This window comes from Trifolium pratense, linkage group LG6 (assembly GCF_020283565.1).
Source record: "Trifolium pratense cultivar HEN17-A07 linkage group LG6, ARS_RC_1.1, whole genome shotgun sequence".
NCBI lineage: Eukaryota > Viridiplantae > Streptophyta > Magnoliopsida > Fabales > Fabaceae > Trifolium > Trifolium pratense.
The window spans coordinates 16,376,077-16,396,409 of record NC_060064.1 but is presented as its reverse complement, the minus strand read 5'-3'; the positions used below and the strand labels follow the sequence as shown (position 1 = coordinate 16,396,409).

Genomic DNA, 20,333 nt, shown 5'->3' with positions numbered 1-20,333 from the left:
TGAATTTGATAGTAATTAAATTTATTATAATATTATTATTATTTGAAATTTGATTAGGAATATTTAGGATAATTTAATTAAAAAAAAAATGAACAAGCAAAAATGATATGTATTTGTTCTGGTAAAAAACAAGGGGGTTTGTATTATTGATCAAATGGTGTGATTACACTCAGTTCAATCCCAACAACCCTGGGAGTTTTATAAGTCAGAATTCGATCCATTTACAAATGAAAATATGGAACTATTTATAGAGCTTCTAGTCTTCTTCTCCAAGCAAGGGTTCCTAAAAATCCGGTCCTTAGCATCTTCTTCGGTGGTATGGCGTGAAAATAGGGATGAGAACCTTGGTCTCCAAGCTATGGCAGTTGCGAGAAGTTTATTTCTTTCTTCTCAAGGTAGCGGTTGATACAAGGAAGGAGAAGATTTTTTCAGTAACACAGAGTCCACCCTTTTTGGCGTTGCCCTAGAGATGCAGGTCACGCCCTAGCTCTAATCGCCTATTGGGTATTTTAGGGTTTACTTGATTTTGGGCTTATCATCCTTTTTACTTTAATTGGGCTTACCGGATATTCACTTAAGCCCATTGCCCAGTCCACAGCCCCCCAAGCACGAGGTCCAAAGGAATGAAGTGCTTGAGTAGGATTCGAATTTTCCCTCTAAAACCTGTAGCGCGGGAAGAATTTCATCACGTTCCTCCCACTTTCTGGCACACGTTCTTGTGCTCCTAAGCCATATCTATCAACCGCTTCTCCCCTCGCCGATACCACGATGGGATATTTTCTCTATAAAATGGAGCATTTGATAGAATTAACTCGTCACATTCTCACCTGCTCTCTTAAAAGTTTTCCTTCCGCAGTATGTCTCCTAAAAGCCTTCCCTTTGAATGTGGACAATCCCCTGCTTCCCCCGTCATCAAGCGGCTCCGCCGTATGTTGACCCTGAGTACGGAGGACTTAATGGATGATTTTGGTGAATTCTCGGAATTTGTCAAAGAGCTGAACGATTATTGCTGGAGGCTGACCAAGGAGGAGAAGCGTTTTCTTGACAGTGTGCTGCGTCTAGAGAGAGAGTTGAAGGATAGTGCATCCTTTGTGATTGCTGTGGAGAATGTCAAAGAATGCCATGCCGAAGTTACCGAAGCTGTCGACAGCCAGATAGAGATCACGAAAGAGACCATGGGTGTGCAGGAGGAAATCCTAGGGATATGCTTCAACGAGGAGCGTAGAGTGGACGATCGTTTGGCGCTGCTGAACAAGGAGATGAAGCCGCTCGTGAAGAGGAAGAGGGCTCTCCAAGGCGAGATTAGGGACGATGTTGCTAAGCTGATTTCAAGGCGCCATTCTTTGATGGACCTTTTAGACAAGCAGAACGAGCTGAGGGAGGATCTGAAGCCCATTGACGAGAATATGGTGAAGGCGAAGAGGGTGAAACGGGCATTGGAGGAAATGCACCGTATCGCCGTTGCCGATGCTGGTGAATTGGGGAGTTCTACCATGCCATGAAGTCTTTTGTTTGCTCATCTTTCCGTTTTGTGCTTTTCTTTCTAGTATTTGTAATTTGCTTCCGGATTTTTGGGGTCTTTGTTATTTTTATTCTGTTTCTTTGCTTCCGTTGTATTTCTTTTGTACGAACTTGAATGCTTAAGCAATTTCCTTTACTTATGTGTTGCTCTTCTGTCCTTTCTAGTACCGCCTTCCTCTAAAATCTCCATTAACTTAAACGGGTCAAACATTGACTCCTTGGAAAGATAAAAAATAACGGTTCTCAAGACAGTCAAACCAAAGTAGTTGCGACTGTCCAAGCATTAATTACGACCGTTAATAACGATGTTAGGGTTGGGCAAGATTGGCTATAAATATCAACTGTTATTCTCATATTTCATCAACTTGTTTTGAATCTTTATTATGGAAAATAACAATGCGAAAAAACCTGTTGCCAGAAGTACTCCGCCTCAGCGGAGGAAGAAAAGAGTTGAGGTTTCAACCTCTAATTCCACTCGCTCCCGAAGGTCTAAGGATGTCAAAAAGGTGGAGGTTATCGTTCTTTCTTCGGATACCTCCGATTCTGGTAGTGGTGATGAGGATTACGTTTCGTTTCTGGAGACCTACGTTCCTCCTGAGCTTCGTGCTTCCTCGTCCAGTGAAGAAGAGGGGTCCCGGGTCACCGTGGAATCCAAGATGACTTTCCCTGAGCCTGTGCCAAAGGATTCGGAGTCTGATTGATAGGATTTTAAGATTTCTCCATGTATTCTTGGTTTTTTCTCGTTGTACTTTCCATTTTCTGCTAATAATAAAGATTTTCTTTCTTGCTTTGAGTAGAATGCATTACTTTATGTCTTGTCTTTGCTTTATTTTATGTCTTGCTTCTCCTTGATTTTTGGCTTTTTCTCGTTTGGCGTTGTTTTGGATATCTTTGTCGCGCCCCTAAGGCGAATCAAACTTCAAAGAATGGCGCCACTCTCCCCGCCTGTAGGCGTCGTGTTTAATTATCTGACGATAAATCTTCTAAGGTTTATTCTCGAGATACGCGCTTTGACACGTATTTAATCCGACGACGCGTGCGTTACCTCTTGCTTCAACTTCTGGACTTCGAACAACCGAAAAGGTTTTTCTCTTTAAATATTACCTCTGTTTCCTTCCCTTTGCTTGTTTCTTCTCGCAAATCCGCACTCTTTTTCGCATATCCTTCTTCGATTCTCCAGCAAGCCTTTGTTCAACGCTACGTGTTAGGACGCTCCCAGCTTTGTCAATTTCTTTGAGGTATTCTTTCTTTTATACCTTATTCCTTTTCGCCGATTTGGCCTGTTTTGCGTAGGAACCCTAGTTTTCTGATTTAGGTTTAGGAAGATGGTTATTTTGAGAGAGTTAGACGATAATGATGGGAGGGTTCCTATTTCTGCTCCTAGTTATCTCGAATGGGCGCAACAAGTTCGCGCCCATTATACTAGGGCTAATGGTGTACTCAATAGCCGAGGATTTTACTCGGAATTATGGGGTTTTGATGTTGGGAGTAGTAGTAGTGATAGTGATAGTGATAGTAGTAGTGTTGATAGTGGTAATGACAGTGATTGCGTCATAATCTCCCCTTCCTCTTTCACAGGAAAGCGGAAGAATCCTTGTCGAGATCTGGTTGTTGCTGGTTATACTCCCGTCACCATGGAAGTTTCTTCAAAGTATACCAACACGGAAATGGTGAGGAGCTTTAGGAAAGCCGTCAAGCTTTCAGACCCCTCTCATGAAGACCTTATTATAACCGAACCCGTCAGAGAGGACGAGTTTGTATTTTCCAAGAATGACAACCCGCCGCATTATTTCTATCTTTATACCGGCGTAATACAACCCCTTAACATTTGGTTACCTTTTACTTCCTTTGAGGCGGAGATATTGAAGGTTCTCAACGTCGCCCCCACCCAACTCCATCCTAATAGTTGGGCCTTTATCAAAGCCTATGAGGTAATGTGTTCTGGCTTCGAATTGGAGCCTTCAATTGGCGTTTTTTTCTCTTTCTACCACATAAAGAACTTGAAGCCGCAAACTTTGGTCTCTCTTAGCAGTCAACCTAACCGTCGCCTTCTGAGTCTATACGCTTCCAACTTCAAGAACTTTAAGGATTCTTTCTTTCGAGTTCGTAGTGCTGAGAAATTTTCTGACTTGATGTATGATGAGGTTGATGATCCTCTATTCCCTTTCTACTGGACTGATAACCCTAGGCTTATCAAGGGTGCTATCTTTGAGGCCTTAAGCGATTTTGAGCAAGATACCGTCAACTTCCTTGACTCCTATGCCCTTATGGATACCGCCGATATCCTTAGGTGTGAGGGTAATAGTGAAGTCCTGACAGAGTATTTACGTAAGTAGCGCATTTGGTATTTTTCTACTTCTGTTTAATGTTGATCTCGCCTCATTATTAACTCTTGTGTTGTTTTTTTTTTTTTTGTCTCTTTTTACTTTTGCAGAGAGAATGAGGACTATTTCTAATGAGGAGAGGCTGGCATTCTTGGCTAAGGCTCGCCAGCAAAAGGCCAATCCTGTTGTCGCCGTGACTGATCCACTGAAAAAGCTGCAAGTGGAGGAAGCTGCTATGAAGGAAGGGCGGAGCAAGAAGAAGCATGAGGGGCGTATCCGTGTCGAGATCCCGGGAAAGACGGCCTCTGGAGTAGGGGAGACTGAGGGTGTTGCTCCTCCTCCTCCCAAAAAGCAAAAAGTTGAGAAGATTACTCAGAAGGCTGGGGGCGCTGACAAGGGCAAAGGCGCGGCTTCCAGTTCTTCTCAGCCTCCTGCTCAAGACGCTGAAACCGCTGCGCCCCTTTCCTGGAGCTCCTTCGATCCTTTGGAGTTTATTGAGAGAGGAGTAACTATGGTGGGCGACATGACTCGCTTCACCGACACTTCGACGGAAGACCTAAGGAAGAAGGCCTTAGAGTATGAAGTCAAGGGTACTCTTCTTAATTATCTACTGACAAACCGCCAAGAGCAAGAGGTTCTAGAGGCGAGGCAAAAAGTGAAGCTGGTTGATGATAATCTCGCTGACATTGAGAAGAGGTATTCCGAAACTAAGGCAAAGTTGGAAGGCGACATTAAGAAGCTGAAAGAAGAACGGGAGGGCGAGACAGAGAGACTGAAGAAAGAGTATGAGGAAAAGCTGTCTAAAGTTAAAGAAGGCTATGCCGCTTCGGAGGCCAAGCTCAAGGAGAATGCTGCTACCCAGAATGAGAAACTCTCTAAGCTATCCAAGGAGAAGGATGAAGCGGTACTGTCTGTTGGGACCTTAGCTGATGAGAAAGCTAGATTGGAGAGTGATGTCACAGAGCTTCAGCTCTATGCCGCCAACCAATATGACGAGGGCTTTTCCTTTGCTATAGAACAGGTTAAGCTTCTTTTTCCGGATCTTGATGCTAAGCGCCTTGGCGAAGCTGATGCAATGAATCAAATTGTTGACGGCAAGCTCGTTCCCTATGTTCCTCCTCAGTGAATGATCTTTTTGTAATGATTTTGTTTCTGCCCTTCTGTGGCTTTTTGTAATTATTTTGTATGCCCTTTTTGTGGCTTTGAACAATTTACCCCTTGGCTGGGTCCTTTATAAATTTCTTTATTCGCCTGATTTCTTCTCTTTATAACTTTATGGATTATTTTTGCATTACGTTGTGAGGTAACGTCTTCTGTTATTCTCGTCTAGGAAACTTTGTCCTTGCACCTGTGACATTTTCTACTTTCTATAATAATTGTAAATTGATACAAATAATCGTTATACCTGTTGACTTTTTGGCGTTATAATGAATTGCCCGCTTTGGTTGTGTACAAACTTCTTCTGGCGGTGTTGATAATCTCGCCCTTTTCTTTGCCGTATCTTTTTCTGACGTACCCCACTCGTAAGACTTACAGGTAACGCCAAGGCCTTTCAACCTTGTTTAATTTTGCTTTTTCTGACGTACCCAACTCGTAAGACTTACAGGTAACGCCAAGGCTTTTCAACCTTGTTTAATTTTGCTTTTTCTGACGTACCCAACTCGTAAGACTTACAGGTAACGCCAAGGCTTTTCAACCTTGTTTAATTTTGCTTTTTCTGACGTACCCGACTCGTAAGACTTACAGGTAACGCCAAGGCACTGTAACCCTTGTATAAAAATATTTATTTTTTTTTCTGACGTACCCAACTCGTAGGTGACGCCAAGGCACTGTAACCCTTGTTTAATAATTTTTTTTTCTGACGTACCCAACTCGTAGGTGACGCCAAGGCACTGTAACCCTTGTTTAATAATTTTTTTTTTTCTGACGTACCCAACTCGTAGGTGACGCCAAGGCACTGTAACCCTTGTTTAATAATTTTTTTTTCTGACGTACCCAACTCGTAGGTGACGCCAAGGCACTGTAACCCTTGTTTAATAATATTTATTTTTTTTTCTGACGTACCCAACTCGTAGGTGACGCCAAGGCACTGTAACCCTTGTTTAATAATTTTTTTTTCTGACGTACCCAACTCGTAGGTGACGCCAAGGCACTGTAACCCTTGTTTAATAATATTTATTTTTTTTCTGACGTACCCAACTCGTAGGTGACGCCAAGGCACTGTAACCCTTGTTTAATAATTTTTTTTTTCTGACGTACCCAACTCGTAGGTGACGCCAAGGCACTGTAACCCTTGTTTTTGGTTCAGCGCTCCAATCTGAGTTGATCTTTAAATAAAGATTCAGAGCTCAAGTTCGAGATAACCATTTTTTGTTGGTTCAGAGCCCGTAACTCAATCAGGTTGACCTTTATTGACGCAAATATTTTGGGATATGCAGGAAGATATAAACTACTAGAATTTTGAAATTCAATGAGCCTCGATAAAAACCCCGTTGAAACAGGGGAAAAGAGTGTCTCATTGTTTTTTATTCATTTATGAAAACGGTTCTTATACATCATTTGAAAATATTGTTAAAAGAAGAGAATGGTTTTACTTATTCTTCCACCGATAAAGTGATGCGCCGTGATTAGCTATAGTAGAACTTTAGGTTGGCTACGTTCCATGTCCTTGGGAGGATTTTTCCTTCCATGGTCTCTAGGCGATATGCTCCTCCTTCGAAAGCTTCTTGCACCCGAAAGGGGCCTTCCCAGTTTGCTGCGAACTTTCCTCCTTTATCCTTTCCCATAGGTCTTTTCAACACCAGGTCGCCTTCTTGAAAACTTCTTTGTTTGACTCTCGTATTATAACGCCTAGCGGCTCTTTGCTTTATGGCGAATTCCCTGAAATGCGCTCTTTCTCTTCTTTCCTCGATCATGTCCAGGTTCTCTTCCAGAGCTCTGTCGTTCTCTTCCTGCGTTGTGGTTTCTCTGCGCCAACTAGGAGGATTTATTTCCACCGGGATCATCGCGTCCGAACCATAGACCATTGTAAATGGCGCTTCTCCTGTCGAGGATTGGGGAGTGGTGTGATACGACCAGAGGATGGGTGAGATGTGGGCTACCCAAGCTTCGCCTTTACTATCTAGCCTTCTTTTTAAGGCTCTTAGTATCACCTTATTTGCTGACTCTGCTTGTCCGTTAGCTTGTGGATGCTCCACTGATATAAAGGTGTTTTTGATTCCTTTGCTTCGACAGAATTCAACGACCTTTTCGCTGGCGAACTGTGTACCGTTGTCGGATACGATGTATTTGGGCAATCCAAATCTGCAGATGATTTTCTTCCAATAAAAGATTTTTACCTGTTCCGCCGAGATGCTGGATACCGGCTCTGCTTCAATCCATTTTGTAAAGTAGTCTACGGCGACGATGATCCATCGCGCTTGTTTATAGCCAACCGGAAATGGACCAACGATATCTACACCCCACATGAAAAAGGGCCAAGGGGATAATACTGACTTTAGTGGCTCCCCTGGAACGTGATGCAGGTTGGCGTGTCTTTGACATTTGTCACAGTTTCTTACATACATGGCGGTATCATCATGTATATCTGGCCAATAAAATCCTGCTCTCAATATCTTTCCTGCTAATGCTCTTGAACCGATATGACTACCACATGATCCTTCGTGGACTTCATTCATGATGCGCTTGGCTTCTTCAGTACTGACGCATAAAAGGAGGGGGGACGCGAATCCCCTCTTATATAGCTTATCTCCTACCATTGAATACCATGCCGCCATTTTCCTCAGTTTAAAAGCCTTTTCCCTTTCTTTCGGTAGCTCATCCTTTTGGAGGTACCGGATAATGGGCGATCTCCAGTCTTCTTCTTCTATTACCATCATTACCTCTTCCCCGTTGATGCTGGGAGTTTTTATGGTTTCTTGGATAACGGTTCTATGACTTCCTGGTTTTTTGGTGCTCGCCAGCTTTGACAATAGATCTGCTCTCATGTTTTGTTCGCGGGGGACGTAAACTAATTCGAAGGAATCGAAATGCTTAGCTAGGTTTTGCACCTTCTCCACGTATTTGATTAACTGCGGCTCCTTCGTTTGAAACTTCCCTGATACTTGGTTGGTTACCAGTTGGGAATCACTCATGGCCTTTAGCTCTTTTACCTCCATATCGCTTGCCAACTTCATTCCTGCTATCAAAGCCTCGTATTCCGCTTGGTTGTTGCTAGCTTTGAAGGCGAAACGTAGTGATTGTTCTATCATCACGCCATCCGGTCCTTCCAGTACTATTCCGGCTCCACTTCCTCGCACATTGGAGGCCCCGTCAACTGAGAGTGTCCAAAACGCCGTTTTCTCTGTTGTTGGCGGAGTAGACATCTCCAATACAAAATCAGCTAGTCTTTGTGACTTAATGGCCCCTCTAGGTGAGAAGGTGATGTCAAATTCCGATAATTCCACGGACCACGCCACCATCCTTCCTGCCAAGTCTGGCTTTCGGAGGACGTTCTTGATAGGGTAATCTGTTTTAACAACTACCTGGTGGCTTTGAAAATACTGCCTTAACTTTCTGGCTGTGACAACTACCGCGAGAGATAACCTCTCTATTCTTTGATACCTAGTTTCTGCTCCCCTTAAGGTTCTACTTACAAAATATATAGGTTTTTCTTCGCCCTCTATTTCTTGAACTAGAGCTGAACTCAAAGCTCTATCCGAGACTGCGAGATATAGGTAAAGGGTGTTACCTGGTAATGGGCGTGTCAAGATGGGCGGTGATGCCAGGAACTCTTTTAGTTGTTTGAAGGCTTCTTCGCATTCTGGCGTCCAGGAAAATCTCTCATTTTTCCTAAGAGATGCGAAGAAGTGGAAACCCTTTTCGCCCGCACATGATAGGAATCTGGATAGTGCGGCTATTCTGCCTGTCAAGGTCTGTACCTCTTTCACGGATGTAGGGCTCCTCATGTCTATGATGGCTTGGCATTTTTCGGGGTTAGCCTCTATTCCTCTGCTGGTGAGCATAAACCCTAAGAATTTTCCGGCTTGTACCCCAAAGGAACACTTTGCTGGGTTCAGTCTCATGTTGTACTTTCTTACTGATCCCATGATGTCCAACAGATCATCATCATGGCGACTTCCCTCGGAAGTTTTTACTACCATGTCGTCGATATATACCTCTAAATTCTTCCCTATTTGCTCAGCAAAAACCCTGTCCATCAACCTTTGGTATGTTGCTCCCGCATTCTTCAGTCCAAAAGGCATGACGTTGTAAAAATAGTTGCAGGTATTCGACATAAAGGCTGTATGGCGGGCGTCGGAGGGGTTCATCTTTATTTGATTGTATCCGGAGTAGGCGTCCATAAAACTCAGCATCTTACACCCCGAGGCGCCATCAATTAACCTGTCTATGTTAGGTAGGGGATATGGGTCTTTGGGACACGCCTTGTTTAAGTCTGTGAAGTCCACGCACATTCTCCACTTCCCGTTGGCCTTTTTCACCATGACGACATTTGCCAACCATGAGGGATATTTTATTTCTTCGATGAATCCTGCTTCCTTTAGTTTCTCTACTTCCTCTGCTATAGCGACTCGCCTTTCTTCTCCCACCTTCCTTTTTCTTTGGGAAACTGGTTTTGTGCTGGGTGATATTGAGAGTTTATGTGTTATCACCCCTTCGTCAATCCCTGGCATATCTGAAGGTTTCCATGCGAATAGGTCAGCGTTATCCTTCAAGATTTTGATGATTCGTCTCCTCTCCTCGCTGGGCAACGCTGTTCCCAAGTTAGTTGTCTGGTGAGGGTAATCGCCAATTTGAACCTGCTCTAGGTCTTCTATAGGGCTTACCCTTCGATCTTGGAATTCCTCCCTTGGATCCATATCTGCGCTCTCTATCATGTTTATGCCGCCTGGAATTGCGGCTTGTCTTCTTTCGAATTTCCCGCTTGCGCCGGAAGTTCGGTGTCGTATTTTTAAGCTGGACTCGTAGCACTTCTTGGCGAGAATCTGATCGCCCCGTACTGTTCCTACTCCCCCATTCTCGAGGGGGTATTTTATTGCTAGGTACAAAGTGGACATGGCCGCCCCTAATGCGTTAAAGGCGGGCCTTCCTATAATAATATTATAGGAGGTAAAAGGAGTTTTAACTACCAGATATCGAACCTTGATAGTTTTGGCGTTGCTGCCTTCTCCAAACGTGGTAAGAAGAGAGGCGTAACCCATTACGTCCACTTGTTCGCCAGAGAACCCAACCAGGGTTCCGGAGTATGGTTGCAATTGCTCTTCTGCCAATTGCATGGCCTTGAAAGCTTCCCAGTACATGATGTCCGCTGAACTTCCCGAATCTATCAGTACTCTTTTTACATCACAGTTCAAAATTTGGACTTGTATCACTAAAGGATCATCGTCATGGGGTGCTACCTCCAAACCATCCTTTGCCGTGAATGCCAAGTCTGGTACGTCTAATGGCTGAGGCTGACTTACGAGGTATATCTCCGAGATGGCTCGGCGTACATACCTTTTTCTTGCTGAGCTTGATTCGCCCCCACCTGAGAATCCTCCCGCTATTGTATTCACGGAGATTCTCCCCTTGGGAGGCTCTCTGCTTGGCCCAGGAGGGTCTCGTGGCTCCTGCCGGGGGACTTTTGGCACGACAACCCGCCCTTGGGCGGCGTCGTCAATAAATTTGCGAAGGTGTCCGCTTTTGATTAGTTCTTCGATTAAATCTCTTAAGCGGAAGCATTTCTCCGTGGAGTGACCTCTACACCTGTGATATGCGCACCAGGCGTTATCGTCCAACCCCATGGGAATGTTACTGGTTCTCCTTGGGGGGAGGTTTGCCAAACCAGTGGCCAGAATCTCATTTAAAACGTAAACCTTTGAGGCGTTTAATGGCGTGAGGTCTTCATTGGCGGGATGATTCCTGAATTCTCTTCTGGGCGGTTGGCGGTAGGGCTTCCCATGGTGCCTCTGCCATGGATCCCCTTGGTGGCCTCCCGATTTTGGTCGTGGGTGTTCGGGCGCTCTAGTGGCACGGCCCACGTATTCCTTCTCCTTAACATCTCTTTGCCTTTTCTCGGCGTTACTTTCTTCGCCCTTTATATAACACTCCGCCCTCTTGTTCACCTCTTGCATTGACGAGGCTGGCTTTTGGGCTAAGGACTCGTTGAAATGTCCCGCTCTTAGCCCATTGTGGAAGGCTGCCACGAACATCTCCTGATTTGGATTTGAGACTTTGATGGTGGCTTCGCTAAATCTGGCGAGGAAGTTACGTAATGACTCGCCATGGTTTTGGCGGATGGAGAAAAGACTGGTTGATGTGACTTTCACGTGTTTCGATCCAGCGAACTGGTGAATGAATTTTTTATGAAAGTCAGCATAACTCTCGATTGAGTTTCTTGGAAGGTTCATGTACCAACGCAGGGCGACATCCTTGAAAGTGCCGGCCAGTAATTTACATTTCAGATGCTCCGGAGCGTTGATTATGGCAGTTTGTGTCCCAATTGCCATCAAGTGCTCCCTTGGATCCGTCTTTCCGTCGAAGGTAGGAAGGTGAGGAACCTTGATTGTTTCCACTACTTGGGCATCCCACAAGTGTTGTGCTAAGGGTTGTACGTCCATGACGCCCTCTCCCTCCTCCTCCTCCAAAATCAATTTCGCTCTTTCTTTTTCATTAGTTCTTTCGGCTTCGATGGCCGCAATTTGAGTTTGTAAGCGCCGAATCTCTACGACGGCGGCTTGCAGGGTGTTAACGTTAGAGTTGTCGTGGTTTTCGTGTTCTCCAGCCATGTGAAGATGTTTGATTTTTCGTCTAGTTGCTGTGATAGGCTGGGATCAAATGATTTTACCGCAGCCCCACGGTGGGCGCCAAAATGTTCTGGTAAAAAACAAGGGGGTTTGTATTATTGATCAAATGGTGTGATTACACTCAGTTCAATCCCAACAACCCTGGGAGTTTTATAAGTCAGAATTCGATCCATTTACAAATGAAAATATGGAACTATTTATAGAGCTTCTAGTCTTCTTCTCCAAGCAAGGGTTCCTAAAAATCCGGTCCTTAGCATCTTCTTCGGTGGTATGGCGTGAAAATAGGGATGAGAACCTTGGTCTCCAAGCTATGGCAGTTGCGAGAAGTTTATTTCTTTCTTCTCAAGGTAGCGGTTGATACAAGGAAGGAGAAGATTTTTTCAGTAACACAGAGTCCACCCTTTTTGGCGTTGCCCTAGAGATGCAGGTCACGCCCTAGCTCTAATCGCCTATTGGGTATTTTAGGGTTTACTTGATTTTGGGCTTATCATCCTTTTTACTTTAATTGGGCTTACCGGATATTCACTTAAGCCCATTGCCCAGTCCAGTATTAATCAAACAAAATAGTCTCTCCAGCATAAGGTGTGTCAAGAAAGACTACAAAAGCTTACAAATGAGAGATCGGAAGAACTACATGATACACAAAGGAATTTTTTTTTTTCTACCCTAACAATTGTCAATCTACCCCAACATTAATTTTGAATGGACGAATTTACCCTCATATATAAACTAAAACTCTGAAGAAAAAAATTTGGTTACCGGAACACTTTGGAAAAAAGTGTTCAGGTATATAAAATTTTTCTAATTTTTTTTTTACCTGAACACTTTGAAAAAAAGTGTGTAGGTATGTAAAATTTTTCTAAATTTATTTTGTTACCTACACACTTTGGAAAAAAGTGTTCAGATATGTAAAATTTTTCTAATTTTTTTTTGTTACCTAAACACTTTGAATAAAAGTGTGTAGGTATGTAAAATTTTTCCAAATTTATTTTGTTACCTACACACTTTGGAAAAAAGTGTTAAGGTATGTAAAATTTTTCTAATTTTTTTTGTTACCTGTTCACTTTGAAAAACATTGTGTAGGTATGTAAAATCTTTCCAAATTTATTTTGTTACCTACACACTTTTTTTCAAAGTGTTCAGGTAAAAAAAATTAGAAAAATTTTATATACCTGAACACTTTTTTTCCAAAGTGTTCCGGTAACCAAAAAAAATTTACATATCAGAACACTTTTTTCCAAAGTGTTCCGGTAACCAAATTTTTTTCTTCAGGGTTTTAGTTTATATATGAGGGTAACTTCGTCCATTCAAAATTAATGTTGGGGTAGATTGACAATTGTTGGGATAGAAAAAAAAATTTCTACAAAAAGTTAGTCAAGGCCCAAAGAAGTAAACGGGCTCGACCAAACAAGAGTTTTGTGATTTAAATAATCTAATTAATTAACAACCTATGTATGAATAATTTTCTTATAAGTGTAGTTTTTTTTTTGTCAAGTAGTTTAGTGGTTAGAAATTCCACCTTAAAGACGGATAAGTGGAGTGTTCGGGGTTCAAACCTCGGTTCATGCGTTTATAACACTATGTCCCTACCAACCAAATTAAGCTCACAAGGATTTACGAGTGTACTTTTGTTATTTACATATAATATAATATGTATCATACATCTATTTAGCTTATATAACATACATAGTAAAATTATTTAGTTACTATGTACCAAAAATAATAAAAAATTATTTAGTTACTCTTACTCATGATTTTGTGTAAAAGAATCAGAGGTGTTATTTAATAGTGTTAATGATTTCTTTTTAAAAATGATATAAAATTATTTCTTAGCGTGCCTCACAATAACTATTTTTTTGTTTTATTTTGAAAAACATAATAACTAATTAATTAATCAATTAATTTAATCAATCAATTATTAGCATAAACTATAGAGGAAGAAGAGAAGGAAAAGGAAGAGGGTAAATGTGGGTCCAGAAATCATTGCAATGTTCTTCACATTTGCCTTTCCTCCATTGTTCCCCCTTTTTTTCATTACAAACAAATCTTTCTCTAATAGCCCAACAACATAAATTCATATTCATATCATCACATTCTTCACATTATACCAATTTTTTTTAATTCTTTTTTCACAAACATTTTTCCTTGTTTTAAGGGATTCCTTCATGCATAACACATTGGTACATTCTTTTTCTTAAATTGTAACATTATCAACCTTCATTGTTTGTTACATTTTTATTTTCATATTTTTTTCTTATATCCTTTATTAAAGGATCAAATTCTAGTGCTGCATTTTCCCATTTCAGGCTAAACTTGATTACATTCAGATTTTGCTATCTGCAGGCTGGTGATTCAATTTGAAGCCTGCCCAATTGATGTTTTGGCCTTTCTTTCCCTTCTTTACGTTCAAAATCGGATTTTTCTGATTGGTGTAAGAAGGGAAAGAAAGCAGAATTTCATGCAAAACTTGGTTCAGATTTTTTAATTTTTTCAAAACTAATCAATTTATTGATATTTTTGGAATTCCAAAATGACTACGGCTGTATCCGGTGTTGTTTCCCGCCAAGTTCTGCCTGCTTGTGGTAACCTTTGTTTCTTCTGCCCTTCCTTGAGGGCAAGGTCTAGACAGCCTGTCAAGAGGTACAAAAAACTCATTGCTGACATTTTCCCTCGTAACCAGGTTCGATATTTCTATTTTCCGTTTTATTTCCTTTTCGGACGGTTCAATGTCTCTCTAGTCATGTCACATTGCATATATGTATGGTAGATTTCGGTTCGGTAACCTAAGCAATTCACTTTAGATGTAAAGTAAGTAATATCAACAGAAAATCAATATTCATGTTTCATTAATACATTCACCATTTGTTATATTTGTGTACATTGACCATTGATTTTCTCATCAACTGTTGAGAGAGATTACTTACTTGACTCTCTATAGGAAGTAATTACTTACATAGAATTGTAACTTATGTTGGTTTGATGTCAATTCTGGTATTTAACTAAGTTAGTGATGTTGAAGGCATGCAAATATTCCTATTTAAGTAATGCATATGCTTGTTTTGCTTCGAGGTAGTTAAAGAACGAAAGCGTGGTATTGTTATGTACTAATTGCGAGATCAATGCCTACATGATAGTGGCCTTTAGGCTTATGTAACATGATGCATATGTTGTTTTAATTGACTTTTTTTGTTGTTCTTATAGTACTTGTTTTTATGTTTCATGCAATGTTGGCTATACTGATTTTGTTTATGAGTTGACACAGGAGGAAGAACCAAATGACAGAAAAATAGGAAAACTTTGCGATTATTCTGCCAGAAATCCTTTACGCATCCCAAAGGTATGGAATATTTTAACAAAAAGCAGGAGCTTCTTGGTCATTAACATTGTTACATGTAATTTGTGATCAGATTGTGACTGCCCTTGAGCAAAGGTGTTACAAGGAGCTACGAAATGAGAATATTCGCGCAACAAAAATTGTCATGTGTATTTACAAGAAATTTCTGTTTTCTTGTAAAGAACAGTTGTGAGTTCATATCAGTTTGAAGTTAATAGCTGTTAAATTTACATGAAGTTATTTTTGTGCTCTTTGCTTAACGTCGCAAAATTAAGAGATTCAAAACAATTGATGCGTGTATTGTTTCTATGTTTATTGATAGGCCATTGTTTGCTAATAGCTTACTAAGTATTATCCACACACTGCTGGATCAAACACGGCAAGATGAAATGAGAGTTATCGGATGTAACATTCTTTTTGATTTTGTAAATAGTCAGGTTTGTTTCAATTCTTTTATTGATACAAGTTTTAATTTAAGTGAACTAATGATATAAAATAACCATTGAAGTTTCTTGTTATCCTTCTAAATTTTGGTCCGAAGAACGCTTGAGACTCACATGTATTTTATGTTTTGCAGGTTGATGGAAGTTACCTGTTCAACTTAGAAGGCATTATCCCAAAGCTTTGTCAATTAGCTCAAGAAATGGGGGAAGATGAAGAAATTAAAGTTCACCGTTCATCCGGTTTGAAAGCTCTTTCAGCAATGGTACTTATTTTATGATTCCGCGATTGTTCTTAAGATAAGATCTTGGACAACATGTTGCATATTTTTTTATGATTCCATCATTGTTCTTAACTCCTTTGTTCAAGGGTTGTATAATCTGTATACATATCCTCTAGAATTAAATCGACTACTTTGCTTTGTAGGTTCGATTTATGGGCCATCATTCTCACATATCAGTCGAGTTTGATAATGTAAGTACATAATTTACTTCTTTATCAGAAAACTTAGTCCATAAATCAAATATATTGTTTGATCTAAAGTGAAAATTTCTACTTCATTATAGATTGTTTCAGCTGTCTTAGAAAATTATGAAGTTCCTAAGGAAAACGAAGCTACTCTTGATCAAGAGGAACAAGGTAGTGAAAATAAGGGGGATGATGACACCACCAATGAGGGTGAATCCTCTCTATTGCTAGATGTCAAAAACAGAAATCCATCTTGGAGTAGAGTTGTTAACGACAAAGGCGAAGTAAATTTTACAATGTAATTGTTTTTATCAGCATAAAATCTTTAAAACCGATTGTCTTTTATTTATTTCATTAACTTCCAATGTTTATGTTTCATAAACTAATGCAGTGAAGAAGATAAGAATCCTTCTTTTTGGTCTGGTGTTTGCCTACATAATATGGCCAATTTAGCCAAGGAAGGGACTACTATACGACGTGTAATGGAATCTTTGTTCCGATACTTTGATAACGGCAATTTATGGTCTATAAACCACGGTCTTGCTATTTCTGTGTTGAAGGACATTCTATTTTTGATGGATGATTCTGGTATAGTATTTTTCTTGCTTGACTGTAAAGTTTTCCTATGTCATATAATCTTTTGTTAATTACTCCGAGTTATACCTATCATCTGGTTGTTGCAGAGAAAAATACGCATGTATTGCTGTCGATGCTAATTAAGCATCTAGATCATAAATCTGTCCTTAAAGAACCTAACATGCAGCTCGACATTGTTGAGGTTGCCACTTCACTTGCCGAATATGCAAAGGTTCAACCTTCTGTATCGATAATTGGTGCAGTAAGTGACATGATGAGACATTTACGGAAGACCATACATTGTTGCCTAGATAACTCAAATATGGACAATGATGCAATCAACTGGAATAAGAATTTCAGGCAAGTTGTGGATACATGCCTTGTTGAGTTGGCGAATAAGGTACCTCACTCTTGCCACAACTTTTAATATGTCCTAAACATTCACAATATTTAAAGTATTTATTGATTTGTTGGTGTTACGTTGTTTTTCAAACTTAGATCAATGATGTTATATATAGACCGATATCATTCTTTATTAGATTACGATAAAGGTATAAGGAGAAATATAAATTGCTACTCGTAAACATTAAACAGGTTGGAGAAGCAGACCCAATTATTGATGTTATGGCTGTGATGTTAGAGAATATCTCAACTATTACAATGACATCTAGAACCACGGTCTATGCTGTTTATCGGACCGCTCAAATTGTAGCCAACTTACCATCCTATCCGAAAAAGGCAAGGAATCAATATTCGTGCTTTAATTTTTTCGTCTATGATTTATGGCTGAGTTTCATGGATTAGTTTGATACTAAAATTAAAATTACTTTCCGCAATAGGCATTCCCTGAGGCATTGTTTCACCAACTACTCTTGGCTATGGTCCATCCAGATCATGAGACACGAGTGGTAGCTCACCGCATTTTTTCTGTCATTCTTGTGCCAACTGCTTCTGTGCCCAAAGCGTCAGGTGTTCCACGAACACTTTCAAGAGCAGTCTCTTTTTTCACTTCTTCAGCTTCCTTATTTGAGAAACTAAAACTGGAGAAACGTTCTTCAAGTTTAAGATTAAGTAAGTTTAACAAAGAAAATGTTGTCGGAGAGGTTGAACCAGCTAATGGCAATGTTGGGATCATAAGCAGATTGAAGTCAAGCAATAGTCGTGTTTCTAGCATGAATAGTCCCCGTTTTACGGATAAAATGGACGGAACTACTGCAAACAGTGATAATCAGAACATGGTGAGTCTTGCATTTGAGTTTACACTACGTGTACGATGTTATCATGGTTAAACTCCACTCTAACCACGATATGATATTTTTGTGTTAGCTTAAAATTTACGTTATCTTGGTTAACTTTACTGATGGTCTTATTTTCACTTGAGAATAGAAGGTTGTTGCCCTCAGGCTGAGTAGGCATCAGTTAAGCCGATTGGTATCATCAATTTGGACACAATCTATATCTCCTGAAAATATGCCTGCAAATTACGAAGCAATTGCTCTTACATACAGCTTGGTGTTAGTTGTTTCTAGAGCTAAGGTAATAACCGGATTCATGATTATGCTTTTCTTCTTAAAGGGTCCTTCTCTTTGTATGGTGCTATGTTTCCATTTTCATGGTAATGTGTTCCTTGAAATTTTTTTACAATATATTTTACACTTGATGTTTGAATATTAATGTCCACGATCCGACTTATAGTATGTCAGTTTGCATTGTTCAGGTATCACACTGCTGACATAGAGAAAATATTTAAGGTCGTCTACTTCTATACTTTTCCTTTAAATGACCTTCTAATTTTCTTTTACTTTGCAGAATTCTTTTCATGAGTTAATAGTTCAGAGTTTTCAGCTTGCGTTTTCTTTATGGAATATTTCTCTCAGAGAAGGTGAGTTTTCAGTTACGATAAACTTAAATTTGATTGTCCTTAGCACTGAATCTTGTCTGATAGGTTGGCACTGATTGCAGGGCCATTGCCACCATCTCGTCGGAGATCACTTTATACTTTGGCAGTTTCAATGATTATGCTTTCTTCAAAAGCATATAACATTGTCCCTCTTATCAATAATACCAAGCAAGTGCTTACGGAGAGAAAGGTAAGACGTTTATGAAATTTCCTGGATGTTATACCTCATGTTAGAAAATGTCTATTGGAAAGAAACATGTTAAATAAGGCACTGGTTAGCATTTTCCGTTAACTTTAAAGACGTGATCTTAGTTTTTACATTCTGGAATCAGATTGATCCCTTTCTTCAATTGGTTGACGACAAGTTGCAAGTTGTTAAATTTGCACCTGAAAATCTAACCATCAACTATGGATCCAAAGAAGATGATGAAAGGGCCTCACACACATTGTTGGAATTATTGGCTTCTGCACACCAAACACATGAAATCTTTGCTTCTGAAATCATTAGAAGCTTGGACATTTATTCAAAAGTAAAGCTTCTCGCTTCTTGTATATGCTTTGGACTGTAATGTGGTAAATATATTCTCATTTCTTGACATTGTGAACTTTTGGTCTTTTATGCAGGCTGAATTACTGTCAATAAAAGAGAAACTGTTAGAAGAATTCTCACCGGGCGAATCATGTGATCTTGGATCTCAGTTGACTGCGAATATTCCCAGAAAGGTGTGTCATGTTGATTTCCAAAACTAATACTCTCTTCGGTCCTTTTTATAAGAAATAACTAACTTTTTAGATTCATTAAATAACTGATGTATCTGGTGTATAATATAGATCAGATACATCAATTATTTAATGAATCTAAAAACTCAACTGTATCTTGTAAAAATGACCGGAGGTAGTAACCGTCTATATGCTATTTTCTTTGTTTATAATTGCAGCTTATGACCAATGTTGTTACTTTTACATTTTTCAGAATACTTCAACAACCGATGATGACTTTATTTATGAGTTATTTGAAAGTCAATTAAAAAACAGTCCAAGAATATCCATGGAGGTCCCTAGTCTTATGAGTGCTGATCAACTTTTAGAATTAGTACGTGACACATTTCTTGCCCTTGTATATTTTTGTATTCCAATTGTATTATAAGCTCTTCTCATATCAATGACACAAAATTTGGCATCACACTTATGCAGGTTTTCGACCCATCTACTCCTGCTGGGAGGATTTCTGTATCACCTGCATTTGATACGCCTTACGAGGATACGACTGATCACTGTGAGGTACATATGATGGGAAAGGACAAAGTGTCCAGATTGATGAGTACCACTCAGAATCAAGAATGTCCGGTGAACCACTCTTTACCAAAAGACGACAATGAAACAAAAACCATGGATTCGTCTTCCCATGAGGATCCTCAGAAGGTACTTCCTTTTGTATCCACATCTAGTAAACACATATGCTTACATTCCACTCAAATTAAGTTTATATATAATATGCAGGTGGAAAATTCTTTCTATGATGAGAATTTTGTGGAATTGTACCAACCAACTTCTGGCCCCATTCCGAATTTGTGTGGAGCAGAATATCAAGATCATCCTCACTTTTTCCAACTGCCAACAGCAAGTCCATTTGATAACTTTCTGAAAGCTGCTGGTTGTTGATCATGTAGTTGTGTTGAATTACAAATTCTATCAAGTGGTTAAGAAATCGTAATGAAGAAAGCAGCGATGTTTCTAAGTACTGTAATTTCACCGGTGCTAAGGTCAAGATATGTCTGGAAATATTATAGTGCTACTGTTTTGAACATAATGGGCTGTGTTTCTGAATTTTCGATATTGACAGTATTATATTTCAATGTACATATACAGAAACTGCAGTTTTTTTGGCGATAGCATAATATGAACATAAGAGATTTTAAATGAGTAAAAAATTTCAGTGTTTAATTTTGAACTATACTTCAATTTAATTGCCATTGACATACAAA

The 20,333-nt window shown here is 39.9% G+C and overlaps 2 protein-coding genes across 2 annotated transcripts; one reads left to right on the top strand and one right to left on the bottom strand.

The window, feature by feature from the left end:
• Positions 1 to 5,161: 5,161 nt before the first annotated feature.
• LOC123891820 lies at positions 5,162 to 10,627 on the bottom strand. The gene is made up of 2 exons (XM_045941704.1): positions 9,671 to 10,627; positions 5,162 to 5,212 (listed from the first exon to the last, which is right to left on the bottom strand). Exons 1-2 carry the CDS (start codon positions 10,625 to 10,627, stop codon positions 5,162 to 5,164), a joined length of 1,008 nt encoding a protein of 335 aa, XP_045797660.1.
• A 3,456-nt stretch (positions 10,628 to 14,083) lies between these two features.
• On the top strand, positions 14,084 to 20,259 carry LOC123888344 (protein SEMI-ROLLED LEAF 2-like). The gene is made up of 19 exons (XM_045937376.1): positions 14,084 to 14,309; positions 14,892 to 14,966; positions 15,037 to 15,152; positions 15,286 to 15,400; positions 15,541 to 15,669; positions 15,831 to 15,878; positions 15,971 to 16,170; positions 16,264 to 16,460; positions 16,556 to 16,848; positions 17,043 to 17,186; positions 17,288 to 17,686; positions 17,835 to 17,984; positions 18,258 to 18,330; positions 18,411 to 18,538; positions 18,681 to 18,878; positions 18,973 to 19,071; positions 19,322 to 19,441; positions 19,543 to 19,770; positions 19,849 to 20,259. The coding sequence occupies exons 1-19, from the start codon at positions 14,160 to 14,162 to the stop codon at positions 20,008 to 20,010; spliced, it is 3,024 nt and encodes a 1,007-aa protein (XP_045793332.1). The 5' UTR covers positions 14,084 to 14,159; the 3' UTR covers positions 20,011 to 20,259.
• Positions 20,260 to 20,333: the final 74 nt, after the last annotated feature.

Excerpts from the sequence above, each read along its gene's own strand:
- LOC123891820 (XM_045941704.1), bottom strand. The coding sequence starts at position 10,627 with ATGGGGTTGGACGATAACGCCTGGTGCGCATATCACAGGTGTAGAGGT. Across the intron at positions 5,213-9,670 it reads AGGAATTCCAAGATCGAAGG|AAAGTAGAAAATGTCACAGG; the intron begins GTAAGCCCTATA and ends CAATTATTATAG.
- LOC123888344 (XM_045937376.1), top strand. The coding sequence starts at position 14,160 with ATGACTACGGCTGTATCCGGTGTTGTTTCCCGCCAAGTTCTGCCTGCT. Across the intron at positions 16,461-16,555 it reads ATTTTTGATGGATGATTCTG|AGAAAAATACGCATGTATTG; the intron begins GTATAGTATTTT and ends TGGTTGTTGCAG. Across the intron at positions 18,331-18,410 it reads GAATATTTCTCTCAGAGAAG|GGCCATTGCCACCATCTCGT; the intron begins GTGAGTTTTCAG and ends CACTGATTGCAG.